This window comes from Meriones unguiculatus, chromosome 14 (assembly GCF_030254825.1).
Source record: "Meriones unguiculatus strain TT.TT164.6M chromosome 14, Bangor_MerUng_6.1, whole genome shotgun sequence".
Lineage (NCBI taxonomy): Eukaryota > Metazoa > Chordata > Mammalia > Rodentia > Muridae > Meriones > Meriones unguiculatus.
This window is the reverse complement of record NC_083361.1, coordinates 70567370-70584446: the sequence shown is the minus strand read 5'-3', so window position 1 is coordinate 70584446 and position 17077 is coordinate 70567370. Positions and strand designations below refer to the sequence as shown.

The 17077-nt window shown below is 44.8% G+C and overlaps 1 protein-coding gene across 2 annotated transcripts in view; it reads right to left on the bottom strand.

Annotated features, from left to right (window-relative positions):
- Adamtsl3 (ADAMTS like 3) overlaps positions 1-17077 on the bottom strand; it is a 276853-nt gene that overhangs the window by 77883 nt on the left and 181893 nt on the right. For both annotated transcript variants that reach the window (XM_060367463.1, XM_060367462.1), the window contains exons 13-15: positions 16486-16690; positions 11793-11940; positions 9479-9563 (exon numbers count right to left, since the gene is read on the bottom strand). In XM_060367463.1, the coding sequence (XP_060223446.1) occupies positions 9479-9563; positions 11793-11940; positions 16486-16690 (438 nt within the window). The remainder of the gene's footprint in view (positions 1-9478; positions 9564-11792; positions 11941-16485; positions 16691-17077) is intronic.

The following is a 17077-nucleotide window of genomic DNA, read 5'->3' as shown; positions in this document are numbered from 1 at the left end:
GGTGTTTTTCTGCTACTGGGCAGCTCTGAGTGTTTAAAACAGAATATTTATTCTGCATAACCTAAAATATTTACTCTCTGGCCATTTGCAGAAAATATTTCTAACCCTTGTTTATGAATTCATTAAAAAGTAGGTTCAGTGGGGGCATGAATAGATAACTCCGAAGCAATCATAGGATATTAATACATCAATAGAACAAGGATGGGGAGATGGCTCAGAGGGTAAAAGTGCTTGTTGTAGGAGCCTTACAACCTAAGTTCGACCCCAGAACCCAAGTCAAAAGCTAGATGTGCTAGCAGGAATCTATAATCCCAGCATTCCCATGGCAAAGTGGAGAAAGGAGCATCATCCAGAAGCTCCTGGGCAGCTAACCTCAATATGCAGCATACTGGCAGAGACAAAACCTCAGACAAGGGAGAAGGCAACTCTGTCTTGACCCCCAAAAGGCATTCCCTGAGCTTCTCACACACTCTGCAACCTGAATACCTACACTTAACACACACACAAACTATCATGAACACAGAAAGGCATACTTACACACATGCACACACATGTATGAACATGCCAACCTACACATACACATAAACAAATTAATAGTTTTTTTTTAAAGAAAATAAAGTGACAGGTGAAAGAATTCAGTGGCAGATTAAGCTTAGAAAACTCTGGAGTGGTGGATTCCCTAGTAAGGGGATTGCCTCTGACAAGAACTCAGTGGCTGGCTCTTTGATCACCTCCCCCTGAGAGGAGAACAGCCTTACTAGGCCACAGAGGAGGACAATGCAGCCAGACCTGATGAGACCTGATAGGCTGGGGTCAGAGGGAAGGGGAGGAGGACTTCCGCTAGCAGTGGACTGGGGAAGGGTCAAGGGAGAAAGAGAGGGAGGGTGGGATTGGAAAGGGATGAGGGAGGGGGCTACAGCTGGGATACAAAGTGAATGAACTGTAATTAATAAAAAATAAATTAACTAAAAAAAAAAAAAAAGAAAACCCTGGATTGAGTAGTGTCAGTCCATAGGTTTATTTATCGTGACACGCCCCCTAAGACGATGATATTTGACTTCACACTGTAAGAAGTGAGATAAATGCAACGTGAAGCGCCTTATAAGCGGGAGAACAGTGTGCATCCGGTAGACTGCTAGAGAAGTGAGAGGCTGCAGCCGAAATGCGAAGATGTTTCAAGCTCACCGAGACCCAGAACAGTGTACTTCCGACAGCTCCTGACTCCTGTAAAGACACTTGAGCACCCCTCCCCTGGGAGCCCGCAGCTATGTTGGGGTGCCGCATAACCTTGAGAGAGTTAACCTCCCAGTCTGATAACCCCCCAAGCCTCCTTCTACGGTAAACTCTTTTCTCAATAATCTCCAACTCTACTTCAAACTAGCTCATCCTGAAATTATTTTCTACTGTAAAATAAACTCGCTTCATTCGAGGACCCATCTCTGAGGATAACTGCTGTCTCTGCCTCCCACCCCACAGCTACGGACTTGAGTATCTCATTGATGGGGCACCATAAGCAGGTAGGAATCATTGTACATGCTATGTCCCATAACGCCGATTATTAAACTGCTATTTTTAGAGTCATAGGGAGAGGCAACTTAGGTAATCTGATGTTGAAGATAACTGAGACAGCAACATGAAACAGAAAGCATTTTCAAAAATAAAATAAGTAAAGATGCATCTTGGAAAAGCATTATCTTCCAGGAAGATGTGATACAGAAATTCTAACACTGAAGCCTAAAGTTGTGCTGGTGCATGCCCGTACTCCCAGCACCCAGGGAGGCAGAGGCAGGCGGGTCTCTGTGAGTTTGAGGTCAGTTTGGTCTACAAAGCGAGTCCAGGATAGCCAGGGCACAGAGAAACTGTGTCTCAGAACCCTCCCCCCCACAAAAAAGTTGTAGGCATAGTAGCAGCTCCCCCCACCCATTCCCAGGTAGCTCCTGGAATATGTGATTACATCACAGTCTACAGCAAGAAGGACCCAACTGAAGTTCTTACAGTTATAAATTTAGAGATAAGACTGTGTTGTCATAGTGGACCCGGCCTCGTCAGAGGGGTCTCCAGAAATGGAGCTCCTCAGGCTGAAGTCTGGCAGGACCAGAGGTGAAGGGACATGTCTTAAGTCCTGGAAAGCACTCAGCTCCTGCTGCTGGTCCAAAGGTGGAAGAGGCCATATGCCACAGAATGCTGTTGGTCTCTAGACACTAAAGACAACCCCTCAGCCAACAGCAACAAGGAAATAAGAATTTCCACTCTACAAACTTTAGGTACAATGAAGAAAAGAGGTAGAATAAAAAGAAAAATAAATGTAGTAGAAGAAAACTTTCATGAACTCCAGAAAGATCTGGACCTAATCTGTAAAATATCTCTGACTGGGCCGGCAAGATGGCTCGGTGGGTAAAGTCACCTGCTGCCAAGCCTGACGACGTGAGTTCAAACCCTGGGAGCAACGTGGTAGGAGAGAATTAAGTACAAGCTGCCCTCTGACCTCCACACTCACGCTGTGGCACACATTTAGCCGTGCATAAACACACACACACACAAACAAGTAAATGATAAATAGTAAGCCTTTATTGTTTGTCAATACTATTAAAGCACAAGCCTTACCTGGGTTTGCTTGAGAGAAGCACTATAATCTTAGTTCTATGGGAAAAAATCCAAATATGCAAATATCTAAAACAATAAAAACAGCTGACAAGGAAGGGAGAAAAGGCGACTTAACATAGAAAATAAAATAAAATATAAAATAAAAAAGGCAAAAGGCAGGTATAAATACCAGGAAAACGTGAACAAAAAGGTCAGGCACAGTGTTGCACGATGTGAGATCAGCATTTGGAAAGTGTAGACAGGAGAATGGTAAGTTTGGGGCTAGCCTGGGCTTTACAGTAATTTAGTCTTCCAGTTGACACCTTCTCTCGACAAACGAACAAAAACTTGTTCTCCAGCCAAAGAATAAACCCAATAGACAGCGCATCATGGTTTAAAATTTATCTGATAGTTACAAAACATAAAGTTAACTGAAAACTTTGGGAAAAGAAAGAATTCAATAAGATAATTCACAAATGTAGTTATGTATAAGTAAATATGTGTATTTTATTTATGGATAAATAAAAACATAGATATGTAATGCAAAAATGACCTGTTTCCACAGAATTCAGGTAACAAAATGTTAGCTGTCAGATCCTATACTAAATATATGTACAAGCAAACATATTACTTAATATAATTGTTAATTATATATATATATATTACTTAATGTAATTGTTATATTACCTCTTTAATTTTATAAGTGAGAAAAGCCAAGTCTTAGAAATACAAGAACATTTCCATAATTCTATGAGCTTGTAAGTGAAAATTGTATGCAGACTACGTTGGTCTGATATGGGACGACTATGAGATGCTGGGTAAGGGCCAGTCAGATGGCATACCAGGTAAAGATGCTTGCTGTCAAGCCCGATTCAGCCTGGGCTCAGTGCCTAGGACCATGTAGTGAAAGGGGAGAACTGACTCCTGGACGTGATCTTCTGACCTCCTCACACATGTGCCATGGCACTAACACGTGAATAAAACTTAATTTTTAAAAATTGAAATGCTGAATAGATTCAGATCCCAAAGATCTAAACAAAAAGACACCCTCTACCCTGAAGCACAAGGCTAAGAGCTACAATGACTGTTGTTTTACCCCCCCCAAACTGATCTAATTTTGACCTAAATCTCCGAGGTTGTTAGAGTTAGGGGCTGAAGGGACACCCAACAGCTCTAAAGATTTTCAGGAGATTGAAAACAGCTGAGGACATCTTTGAAAGAAGAAATGATCATGGAGTAGTTGCCTAGCCTGATAGAAAAAAATAGAATTAAAAAGTTAAAATTGGGAACTGGAGAGCTACTTATACAGTTAAAAGCACTTGCTGCTCTATGAAAATAATTTCACCTTTATGTTTTATTTTATGTGCGTGCTGTTTTGCCTACGTATTTCTGTGCATCGCATGTGTGCAGAGCCTGCAGGGGCCAGGAGGGTGTATTGGACGCCCCGGTACTGTAGTTGCAGGCAGGTGCGAGCTGCCACATGATGCCGGGAGCTGACCCTGGATCACAGAAGAGAAGCCAGTGCTCTTGCCAACTGAGCCGTCCCTCCAGCCCCCAGGTTTATCTAACTCTAGTTTAGCTCTAGATCTCGAAGAGGACCCAAGCTCAGTTCCCAGCACCCACACGGTGACTCCCAACATCTGTAACTCCTGTTCCAGGGGATAAGACACGGTCTTCTGACTCCTTACCAGGCAGGCACACAGGTGACAAACATGCACGCTAGCAAGACAATCAGACGCATTAACAACAGCAAAAACAAAAACAAAAACAGAAAATAATTAAAATATGCTACTAGCAATGAAATATTTACTCAGTAATGATATTTAAGCACCAAACTAGGACACTTTGGCTTATTCAGCTGTGCTCAGGCAAGCATTTGATTTTTTTTGAAAGAACTTAAGTTATGCTGATTTTTATAAACCACGTGGTAATGTAAATCCCTCCATTAACCAAAGTTCAGTGCAGAAAATAAGAAACAGAAAAGAATATTCTCTCCAAAGATAATTTTCCAGTGTTAACCAAGTCTGAGAGAAGGCAAGTGTCAGTGTTGCTGGTGCCGAGGGAAGGGGACAGTGAGTTTCTGAGAGGAAACTTGACAGCAGAAAAGGCCTTTCATGAGCCTGTCTTTTGGTCCAGAAATCTCACCCCAGAACTGATATCCTTATCAGGATAATGAGAGACATGTTACTTGAGATTTGCTGAGGTTTGGTTTATCACTCACAACGTGGAACAGTGACAGTTGTGCTATTTTCCTGGCTAATACCCTTCAGCTGCTACTGCCTCCAGATAAAGTCCAAGCTCTTTGCTGAACCTGGGCTACCACCAGCATCCGCTTCATTCTGCCTTGACCAGTCCCCTTGGTTCTGCAGGCCTTTGTCTATACACAGAGATCTTCAACAGCCGGAAACATGGGCCACCCCCCCCAACACACTCCACATCCCACATACCTTCCACACGGTGCTTCTGGTACCTTCCAGACATCAAGATCTCAGTTCACCAATCATGCTTCCCAGAACACCGTCCCTGACACCCGACAATTGCCTCATGTTGCCTTAGAACACTGAGATACCATAGCACGCTGTAATCTTAGACTAAATTCCACGGGGCAGTCGCTTCGGATGGAAGAAACCTGAATTCCTGCAGGCTGACAGGAAACCGAAGCTCCTTCCCTAGAACAAGCTGAGCTTCCCTGGCCCCCAAAGCTCCTCAGATTTTGAATATTTGTTTTAAATTCCAGACTATCTGCATATACATTATGAACTATCCCAAGGCCTGAACACAAAAGTCACTGGTTTCCTGGGTGGCTTGTGCATGAAACCTGGAGGTGATGTCCTGGGGTTTGAATTTTGACTGCAGCCCCATCTAGGCCATCAGGTGTTGTGCTGGTGCTCATACATTCCCTGAGTTTGGATTATTTTGTAATTTGTAGATTTGGACTAGAGTTGTCCAGCTGCTGTGACAAGCCATCAAATCTCTCTCTGTCCACCACTGACTAGCTCTGAGACACTGGGCCACTCCTTAGTTCTCTGCCACCTTGGCTTACAGGGCCCTCAAATAAAGACAACACGAACACCCTTCTAGGACATTTGCAGGAATTAAATCCCCACAGCACACTTAGGTCTTTCCTTACAAAGAAGGCTGCGGTGTTAGCCGTGGTTAGGAAAGCACATTCCTGAAGCACAGAAGGATTCGGATTTAGCAAATACAATTTCCACTCGCAGAGAAGCCAAAATAGCAGTGAAGAAAACATACAACGTCTCAGTCTGCACTATTTCTTTCATTTTCATAGATGAAAAATGGGAGCTAGGGTAGCAAAACCCGTTGAAATGTTGGGAATCCCATGCAAGTACAGAAGGCTCCGGGGAGGGACTTGAAAGCGAGATGACAAATGGCAGGGCAACAACCATATTGATTGAGAACACATTCCATGGCCGACAGCCAGGTCAGATCAGCCGATCCCTTGGCTTCGCCTTATAAACTCTAATTTTTTATTTTCCTAATTAAAACAAAAGCCTTTGAACACCCACACTCTGTGTAAATTCAGAGCTTGCCCTTCGTAAACCACGGTGGTGGGAGTATTTATCTTCTGCCGGCTGGCTTGGCAGCAGTTCCTTGAAGGATGTGAAATACAGCTTGGATCATCCTCTCATTCATTGTCAACAAGTAAGCATCTCAGACCACAAAAGACAGTGGCTCTCAAGGAGTGATCTGAAAGCTTGAGATATATTGCGGTTTTGTTTGCAAACGGAGGGAATGAATAGAATCAGAAGTGGCAGGAAACGAAAAACGTTACACCAGCCAGACAAGAGCAGGCCAACAAATGCCAGGCGATGAGGATGAGAATCTTGCAGGAGTGTTGTGTGGAGACCTCCGAGGGGGAGAGGCAGGGCTGGGTAGAGGCCAGGCAGCGGGGACAGGTAGATCAGGGGACAAAATGAAGAGAACACAGAGTGCCTTTAGGAGCAAAGAGCACAGGAGCATCACTCTGTGGGCGAGAGAAGGAGATCCCCCATCTGAGTCTGATAGGGCTGGCAGAAATGCAGGCTTGGGAATGACATGGGTGGGGCTACAGCAGATCTACTATTGCTGTCTGCTAACTCAATGTGAACAGTGTTTTCTGAACGTTAAAGGGTCCTGAGAGACTGTCTGATCTGTGAGTGCCAAAATTTGTATCCACAGCCTGCCCTGGTTTGTTTTCTGTTGCTCTGAGAACACACCAGGACCAAGAGCAACTTGGGAAGGAAAGGGTTTAAGTTTCCATGTCCCAGTTGAGGTCTGTCATTGGGGGGATAAGGCAGGAACCCAACTAGGGGAGCAACCTGGAGGCCCAAACTGAAGCAGAGCCCACGAAGGAATGTTGCTTCCTGGCTTGCTTCTCATAGCTAACTCTATTCAACCTGGGGCTACCCATCCAGGCTTAGCACCACCCTCCAGTGGGCTGAGCCCTCCCACATCATTAAAAACCAAGAAAACGCCACCCAAGCTTGCCCACCCACAAACATAATAGGGGCATTTTCTCAATTGAGGTTCCCTCTTCCTAGATGACTCTAACTTGTGTCCAGTTGACAAAAACCTAACCAGTACATGCACGCACACACACACACTCCACCCCTTGGAGGAGCCTGGAATGATTGTTAAAAATGCAGGTGATGCCAAGTACGGGCAACACTTGGGAAGCAGATGATCATGAGTTCAAGGCCAGCAGAAGTAGCAAGATACTCCTGACTGAATTCATAGACAAAAAGTAGAGTAGAAATTGTTAGAGTCTGGGGCCAGCTAGGTAACTGGGACTGTTGAATAGACACAGAGTTCATGCAAAGTATGGTGAAAACACTCTAGACGGGTCAGACAGCAGGGTGAATTTTCTTAGTGCCACCAAACTGTATGTTTTCAAACAGTTAAAGAGCCAAGCCCTGTGTTGTGAGTGCAATAACTCAGGAAGAGGAAAATGCATTACCATTGCAAAAGTAAACAAACAAACAAACAAAAGAAGAGCTTTCCCTTTCAGAGGAAGACAAACTGAAGCATGCAAAAGTGCTCTGCTGTCATGCACTGTGTTTGGTCAGTGGGTTGGGGCAAGCACCGTACTAATGGTATAGAGAAAGCAAGTGCAGCCTTGAGGGTCTCACCATGGATACATGGGGTCCTTAGTTCACTGAGTTGCCCTTCTGTGTAGGTTTCCGGAAAGGATTCAAGGGGAGTGACGGCAAGGGAAGGCTGACGAAGGAGGTGGAGGGCAGTAGCAGCCTGCTGCACGTGCCCAGGGCGGCCAAGGGCCCCATGCAAACCCTGTACTCTCTGTTACTCAGAAACCCTGAGAATGTTCACCTGTAGCATCCACAGTTCCCTCTGTGGTGGAGGCCAGGCCTGCCCGTGGGGAAGCATTTGACTGAGTTACAACATGCCAGTGCTCTTGGCCTGCAGAAGTAACCCACGCGCCCCTGGGACTCATGCTCCCCTGGGCTGGATCACTCTTGTGATCCAGTGACAAATGGGAGCGTTCCGGCAAGAGGGACTGGTTGGTAAGGGACCTGAAAACAACCACATACTGAGATGCTAAGAGTGATGGACTTGGGAAAAAAGCAAGCTGTTAGGACCAGTGATAGCTTTCTCCAAACTCAGGAAAGTTAGGTGTACAGCACAGACATGCCTGTTTCAGAAAATGGACATTAGGAGGAAGTATGTTTTGGATCAAGAGGAGAAAGTATCTGTTCAAGGTGGTAGTGGGGATGGAGTGAGAAGCGACTTGGGTTACAACAAAGTGCTTGCATTGTTCAACCACAGTGAGCTGTGTCTTGGTGGAGCGACCTCCTCCCACTGCTCAAGGTGTTGAGTGGTTATTCAGAAGAGTCCCAGGGTGCTGTGGGATGGGAAACAGGCACATGGCACTATGAGAATTGGAGCGGAGAACCACCGTTATGAACTACAGGCCTCGCACAAGGCTTTGCCTCTCTATTCAACACCCTTTCTTTGTAAAAGAAGCGGGCTGGGGTTGACATCCCGGGGAAGCGAGCCAGATGGCTGTTGAGATCCTCCTTCCTGTCCCATCTGTGAATTGCTCTCTTTGCAGCTAGCCTGTCAGCACTCCAGCCTCAGCTGCCCACTGTGGAATCAGCTGTCCTGGCCAATTACCCCGGTCTAGCACTGGTGCTGCTGTTCTGATAGACTCCTGGGTTAGACAGCTCAGAATCTCTTTGCTTCCTTCTCCTCTTTGGGTCTCTCTCGGCCTCAAGAATGCTTCCTTGATTTGCTCTTGGTTCTGCAAGTCTGTTGACACCAATGTAAGCGGGCCTCACCACATAGCAGGCAGACGGTAGCTTCTGATTTCTGAGGTAAGAGGGCCCTAGAGAACGAGGCACAACCTGCCCCCTTTCTACAAAGGAAAATGAGAGGCCAACACCAGGAATAAGCATGGCCTATAGTGGTGGTTCGTAGTTCTAATCCACACAGTACCACGCTCTTTCTGTTTCTCTGTGTCCCACCAGCCCTGGGCCCTTCATCTCAGGCCACCCCGGTGCGTTTCAGTTAGTTTTACAGAGATTGGCCATGATGTAAGCTCAGGACGATTGGTTTATTTGTACAGTAATACGATGGTCCTCGATTAAACCACACGTGCACATCCACGAACTACCCCCACTTGTCCCTGAGAGCGAGCAGGGGTCTGCTTTGAGTTAGAGAACACCATCTTTTCCATGCTTCTCACGCGCACTGCCAAGGCAGGACTGCTGAATTGTGAAATGAAGAAAGCTCCTAGCCAACCCAGGCTCTCTGGAGTCCGTAAATCCAGGTCATTTGGATACTAAATGTATCGTTGAACTCCAACGAGTACAAAAATGACATATATCATGTAAACTGGCTGTGCCCTGAGTACACCCATAAAAGGCCCTGGACTCACTTTGGTTCTTCTGTGGCTATTCTGGTCTCTTCTAGCTCTTGCGCTTGTTTCAGCCAAGGCAATTTAGCTTCCACTGGACTTTTTTCTGAGGGGGAAAAAAAAAGGAAAATAAACAGTGAACTTAATTACTATCAACCATTAAGGAGTTTGATACACGCTTGTTATTTGACTGCAGAGTTCATTAGCATTGGGGTTTTACTTTTCAGATGCACAGTACAATCGTTTCTGGAATGAATAGAATTCCTCCTATTTTTATTTTTTAAGTTAACATACTACAAAATGCAACCAAAGTAATCCCTGTGATGTAGCTGAATGTGGCTGAACATCCAAAAGTTCAACATACAACTGCCGTGTATAACTCGTGCCCTTTTCTGCTCCTATTACAGCAATATCAGAGTTTTTCTTTTGCCACAAATTCTTCTTGTCTCTTGAATTAATAAACCAATAGAGAAAAGCAAATATCACAGAGGCCAATGAAGTGGAAAGATGAGCTGTGTGTGGCTTACTCAGAATCCGCTGTTAACCTGGGAAATGAAAGCCATCTACATGGGCATAGAAGAGACAGTTGCTACTCCCTTCTGTCCTTTGAGGCTTCCGAGACTTTACTCCTAACCCAGTAGTAAAGTAAAAAATTTGGAGATGCTTCAGGGAGATTAGAGACACTGAGAAAATGTCCACAAAAGCCTGTTGATGACAGAGGTAATAAGCAAAGGCTTTGAGATGGGGATCTATGACTGTGTATGCCTGCCATGGCAACCACTGGTCTTTCCATACAATGGATTTAGTCAGACATGTGGACTAATGGACTGTGGGACTATCTGTATAAACAAGGAACTGAGGGAGAATTTTACCATCCTCTCTGAAGTACCAGGGAAGAGTATTCCTTCCTCTCTGAAGTACCAAGGAAGAGTATTTACAGAGGCAAGAACAATCTTTTTCCATTTCTTCTTTTATTTACTTGTTTGTTTGTTTGTTTGTGTGTGTGTGTGTGTGTGTGTGTGTGTGTGTGTAGGACAATTTGTGTCATGGAGTCATGGTTCCCTGCTTCTACCACCTGGGTTCCTGGATTCAAACCAGGTTGTCAGGGCTTGCAGCACGTACCTTCACCTGATGAGCCAGCTTTCTAGCTGTTTTTTTCTAGGTCAAGAAGATGCCTGTCATAAGGATGGGCACAAAGAAACAATCACAAGGGGAGAGCAAATATCTGAGAGGTGATCCCAAGACTTTCTAGGCATGAATGTCTGCTTATCCACATGGACCAGATGAGAAATTCTAAAGACACTCACAGACCCAGAGTGGCAACTAAGTCTTCACTCATCCCATATACAGCGACATGATAATGTCATCATGCCTGTGTCAAGGGGTACTGAAGTGGAGAGGCACCCACACTGAGAACAAAGGGTGGGAAGAAGAGCTATTCTGGGAGCAAGAACAGCAGACTTTTCCTCCCTCTCACTCCTTTATTGATCCTCTTTCCCTTATTCACTCTCTCCTTTTCCTTCCCCTCTTCATCTTCCTTTCCCTTGACTGCGGGAACTACAGAGGAAGATTTTTATGTTCACCATGAAATGTGAGCAGAACCTACATAGACGAGAACCACCCTGTGTGATCTACATCGACAGCAATTCCATCCCCTCACCCAGATCATAAATCACATATGTCCAACTTCCTTAGCCAAATCTCTTGCAAACTGCCAACAAAACCATCTCTAAAAGAAAATAAGTGGGGCTCCACAAGAAGACTGGCAGAGCCAACAAATCTGGGCCCAGTGGGGCCCGCAGAGACTGATGTAACAACCAAGGACCATGCATGGATGGCCCCCTGCTCAGATGCAGCCCAGAGGCAGCTCAGTCTCCTTGAGGGTTCCCTAGTAAGAGGAGCAGGGACTGTCTCTGACATGAACTCCGGAGCATGCCTCTTGATTGCTTCCCCCAGGGGGTGGGGGCAGCCTGGCCAGGCCACAGAGGAAGAGGATGCAGGCAGTCCTTGATAGACTTGATAGCCTATGGCCAGTTGGTAGGGGAGAAGGGCTCCCCCTTTCCGTGGACTAGAGGAGGGGGATAGAAGGGAAGAAGGAGGGTGGGACCGGGAGGAAGGGGCTATGATTGGGATATAAAATGAATAAACTAAAAAAAAAAAAAAAAAAAAAAAAAAGACTTTCAAAAAAGAAGAACTAAAATGGCAATACATAACATTACCCAAACCCAGGAGAAAGAAAAAAAAAAAAAAAAGCAGTGGGACAGGAAGTTCCTGAGTACTGAGCAAGAGCTGGAAAACCCTATCTGATTTCAATTACAACGCACCTCGCTCTTACCTTTAGGCTTATAGCACGGAGTAGGGATGACACACTCCTCTTTGATGTGAAGCTTCATCTGCGGGTTGCAGCCCCCGACGTGCTGCCCACGATGGTTGATACAAAGAACCACTCGGTAGCGCAACCCTCGGCCGCAAGTCACCGTGCACTTTGGAAAGAGATGGGAGAGGCCAGTGAGCAGCTTTCCCCGGACAAGGTGGACAAAGTCAGCATTTCTAACACAGAGGTGAGAGCTACCAGGACCTCTTCAGAATACATTGTGTGACGAAGGAGAGGGAGGCTGATGTTCTGAGATGCTTCTGCTTCAGTGACCCCCCCTTACACAGCCCATCCTGGTTTTCTTTGTTTTAATTTATTTTTATTTTGTTTCATGTGTCTGGGTGTTTTTCTGCACATGCCTGATGCCTAGGGAGCACAGAAAAGGTTGTCAGACCCCTGGAAGGTTTTAAGTCACTGAGTGGGTGCTGGGAAATGAATGTAGGTCTACTGGAAGAGCAGCTGGTGCTCTTAACCACTGAGCCATCTCTCCAGCCTCAGACAATTTTCAGTTCAAAGGTATTTAAGATGAATTCAGAGCACAAGAAGAGCAAATGTTCTGAATTTCCTGTGCTCTAAATTAAATATGAAAGAAACTTGATGCAGGCTTTCTAAAGCTTAAACTTTTCATGATACATTACCCAAAGCAATTTGTGAAACTGAAAGAAATTCTTCTAAACAATGAATCTAAGAAAATTCACTTCAACCAACCACTTCAGAGGATTAAACTGTCTGTTCTGTCTACAGTGATCTTACAGAGTTGTCGTCAGATCCAGAGACCATCAGGGATTATTCAGCTACCCAGTATGAGAAAACTACCCTAGAGGATGAGGAGACGGCTCAGCCAGTAATGCCCCAGGCAAGCACAAGGACCTGAGTTCGAGTCCTCAGCACCCATGTAAATAGCTGGATGTGGCAGAGAGCACCTGGACTATTAGTCAGATGCAGGAAGATCCCTGAGGCTTGCTGGCCACGCAGCCTCACAGAATCAGTGGGCTCCAGGTTCAGTGAGAGAAATTACTTATTTACCACGAAGTAAGATGGAGAGTGATTGAGGAAGGCATCTAACATTGATATTTAACCTTCACACACACACACACACACACACACACACACACACACACACACACACAAACTGCCACAGGTGTATTGGGCAGTTAACGTCATGAAACATGATGCTTTATTCTCCCCCTGACTTTTCATGGACTCTGTGCTGTTAGCACTTTAGTCAATGTCCTATTAATACCCATTTATAATTTGACAGCTATTCTTCCCTATAAATCGAGTGTTTCCAAGTGAAAATCTAGCAAGGCTTTTGAGTTTATCTGGATGTATTGACAGTGTGTATGTGAGCATATGTGCTTCTATAATAGCATGTATGTGAGTCCCTTTAAATGGTTAGGCTTTAAGATGTTTTACTGACACATGTTCATTGCATAAAATGATGGACTTCATGAAGACATCCTCAGTCAAGTGTGTCATGCACTTGGACCATATCCACTTCCATTACACTGCTCTATGTCCCTCCTTTTTCTTTTCCCAAAAATCCATCCTTCTTCTTTATATGTGTGTGTGCATGTGTGCATACATGTGTGTGCATGCATGAGAGTATGTGTGAGGCCACTACCTGCAACTCTATCCAAGTTCCCACAGCTTTTGAAAGGCCAAGAATTCCTTCTCACACTCCCTGCTGCCACACCCCAGCCAGTGCTCCAGAGCTCAGGCATTTTCTTCTGAGATGCTCGGGGCTTTCTGCCCACCGCTGCTGAGTCCTGGCTACCTCTGTGGGGGCCGTTCTCACTATGCACATCACCACAAAGGCTGGATATTAGAGACATCTTTCACTGTATCGTGTCACTCTCTCTCTTTTTTTTTTTCAGTACTGAGGATCAAACAAAGGGCCCCATGCATGCCAGGCAAGTGCTCCACCACTGAGCTCCTCCCCAAGCCCATCCTGCCATTCGTGAAAGCACCAAGGAAATTCTGTAGTGAAGTATACAATTTCCCTAGACCCTGTTTCTGAAAAATTGACTCACTCGCTCTTGAATTTATCAATCTGAAATATGTATGTATGTATATGATATTGAAAAAAAATCTCTATATCATATCCTATAAAACTAACAACAAGATGATTGTGAACCCACATCTCACCCCGACAGTGGATGCCTGCACAACTTTTTGAGTTACATTTTATGTACAACGTTTTTACCACAATTTAAAGTCTATTTATGTTGTTTTGATTGGATGCTGGAATAGAATTTAATAATAACTGAATGAGAGAATACTGACATTTAGAACCCTCTGGCCAAAGGAAACAGAAATGGTTTTATTTACTGCACACATTTTCTTGAAGACTAGAGCAGTGTGATCGATAAGAGGCTTTAAAACATAAAAAAAAAATAAATACATCATTTTAGGATTGAGCTTCGTAGAAGAATAGATTGAAAGTGAATTCAAGAAGAGAATCACATAAGTCAAATAGTTACAGAGCTCATTCCTGCTATTTTTAAAAGATGGAAGGATAAAACTGGTCATGGCATTTAGATTTCACTGGGCATAGTTATTTTTTTTTAATGCTTAACAGTTTTATTTTAAAATGCCAGCATTCACCACACATTGGAAATTATACTCTTTGCTCCTAAGCTTACCATAAAAATGTATGTCAACCTAAATACAGGAGAAGGGGTAAGTCGCTTTTTTCAGACTTCTTTTAGGGGGCTGCAAACAGAGCTGATATCAAATGCCCTAAAAGTGCAGAGGAACTTCTCCAGGCTGACATTTAGCGTGGATATTGGAGCACAGCAAGCGGCTCTCCACCTAGCCAACTCCTTCCAAGTGCAGCCTCCTTCCTGCAGCATCCCTGGACCCTTCAAGTGCGATGAATCCCTTCCCTGTGTGGACCCAAAGTACCGAGCACAGATGTCACACCGCTCATGACCAACCACAAAGGCCCACTGTATTACAACTGCCTGCATGCATGGCTGTGCAACTAAATTCTAGGCCTTTGGGAAGTGGAGGCTCGTGTTCTCTATTTCCAGCTGTCAGCCAACACACTGAACAGTCGAATCTCTACAACATCGCATGTATGTATGTATGTATATATGTATTTTCGTCAGTTCTTTGAGGATGTCAAACACTGTAGTTTGAGTATGGTCACTCTCTTCCACCAATTCCTGGCAGATCACTCTCCACATTCTGTACCCATCCAGCCCAGTGTCCTCATTTTTAAAAAACACCCACCAAGCCCAATTAGCGATGCCCATACTCTTGGGTGTGTGACCATCCTCTGGACCACGTTAGACCTACCAGTAGTCATATCCGTAAAGAAAACTAACTTCCCATGACCACCTCCCCACTCCACGCTGGGATTTTGTCTGGTTTGGGCTTACATAGGTCTTTGCCCATGCTGTCACACTGGCGTGAGTGTGCACCTGCCCTGAGCTATCTTCTTCACGTTGTTGTTTTGAGACAGTGTTTCTCTGTATAACTCTGGCTGTCCTGGAACTCACTCAGTAGGCTAGGCTGGCCTCAAACTCAGAGACCCTCCTGCTTCTGCCTCCCGAGCGCTGGGATTAAAGGGGCCGCACCACCACTGCCCTGCTGGTCCCAATGTGTCTTAATGACTTATCATTATACCTACAAGTCAGTGGGTTTCTCCTGCTTCATCAGAGAAGCTTATTTCCATAGTATATGATGACTAGCACAAAGGTTCACAGCTGGTCAAGGCACAGAGAAAAGGTGGCTATAGAGTGCTCAGCCTTAAAGATATCTATAAAATACCTCCTACCCCAAGACTCACAGATCATTGTGAAGAAGGGGCAAAAAGATTTTAAGGGATTGTGGGTGATTACAACAAACAGTCTTTTCCAGATCCAACAGGGCCTCTTTCAACTTCTGGGTGCTCTCTTTCTTGCTTGCCTTTACCTCACAGTATCTTCTTAGCCATCTGCCACAGCTGTGCTCTCTCTCCCTAAGCTCTTCTTTGCTCAGAACCTACCATCTTCAAAGAGGGTTAAGCATTACACTGGCAACAATGAATCCCTGACCTCTGGCTTTGGCATTTGCTCCTTCCACATGTACTACAATCCATAATGGTAATAATCCTGACCTGCACTGAGGTGACCTCTCACCTTCTGACCTCTCCTCCACTGTCCTGTCTTCTAGAGCTCTCTGGATGTAAGGACTATGTTTGAATACATTATTTATAAATCTGTTTGTTTCATGTGTGTGATATGTATATGTGCATGTATGTTTGCATGTGTGAAGGCTCATGTGTGCACATGTGCACATGTATGAAGAACCACAAGGTTGACATGGAGTATTGCCTTTGGTCACTTTCCATTGCATGTACTGAGGCAGGCTCTCTCTCTCATGGAAGAGACCTCACTGCTTCTGGCTAATCTACCCATCAAGCTTGCCTCAGGGATCTCCTCTCTCTTCTTCCCAAGTGCTGGGATTACAGGACGGCTTGGCTTTTTAAAGTGGGTTCTGGGGATCTGAATTCTTACCCTCATGCTTGAATGGCAAGTATTTTATCCACTGGACCATCTCCTCGGCCCCTTACATACAACTTTTCTAAATCATCACGTTTCAGACACAGAGCAAGCAGTCATTCAAATCTCAGATTTAATAAAAGCGGCATGTTCTCAACTCTCACCTGAGACCACTCCATGGCAACCCACTTGGGGCAATCAAAGAGGTTGCAAGTCTGCATCACCTTGGGCTTGGGTGCATACATGCACTTCCATTCTTCCACCTGTAGTATCTCCGCATGCATAGATTCCTCTACACACACAAAGCTCCGTCTCTGAATCCCTCCTCCGCAGGACACCGAACATGCAGTCCAAGGATTGTGTTCCCAGCTCAAAAGCAAACAAAGAAAATTCCATTATCTATTTGATGCATGCTTGTTGGTTTCGAGTGTGCAAGGGGTTTCAAAAAGGGCGGCTTTGTTGTACCAAGTCATGATTCCATTAAAAGAACAAAAACCTTGGGTCTCCAAGGACTTTAATCTTAACTGTGGTTACAAGGAATGCACCTTCTCTGAACATGAGTTTTCTGTATGATGGGAATAGTATAAGCACCTTAGTTATCCCTCAAAGGGCCGTTATGAAGATTGAACTAATTAAAATATAGAATGTGAAAGGGTCTTTAAATTGTCTCTCAATTATAAAATACTCATGGACCACATTACTGAGGATCCTAGAAAGTCAAAGCCAAAAGGAACCATACTATCTGAACACAGTGTT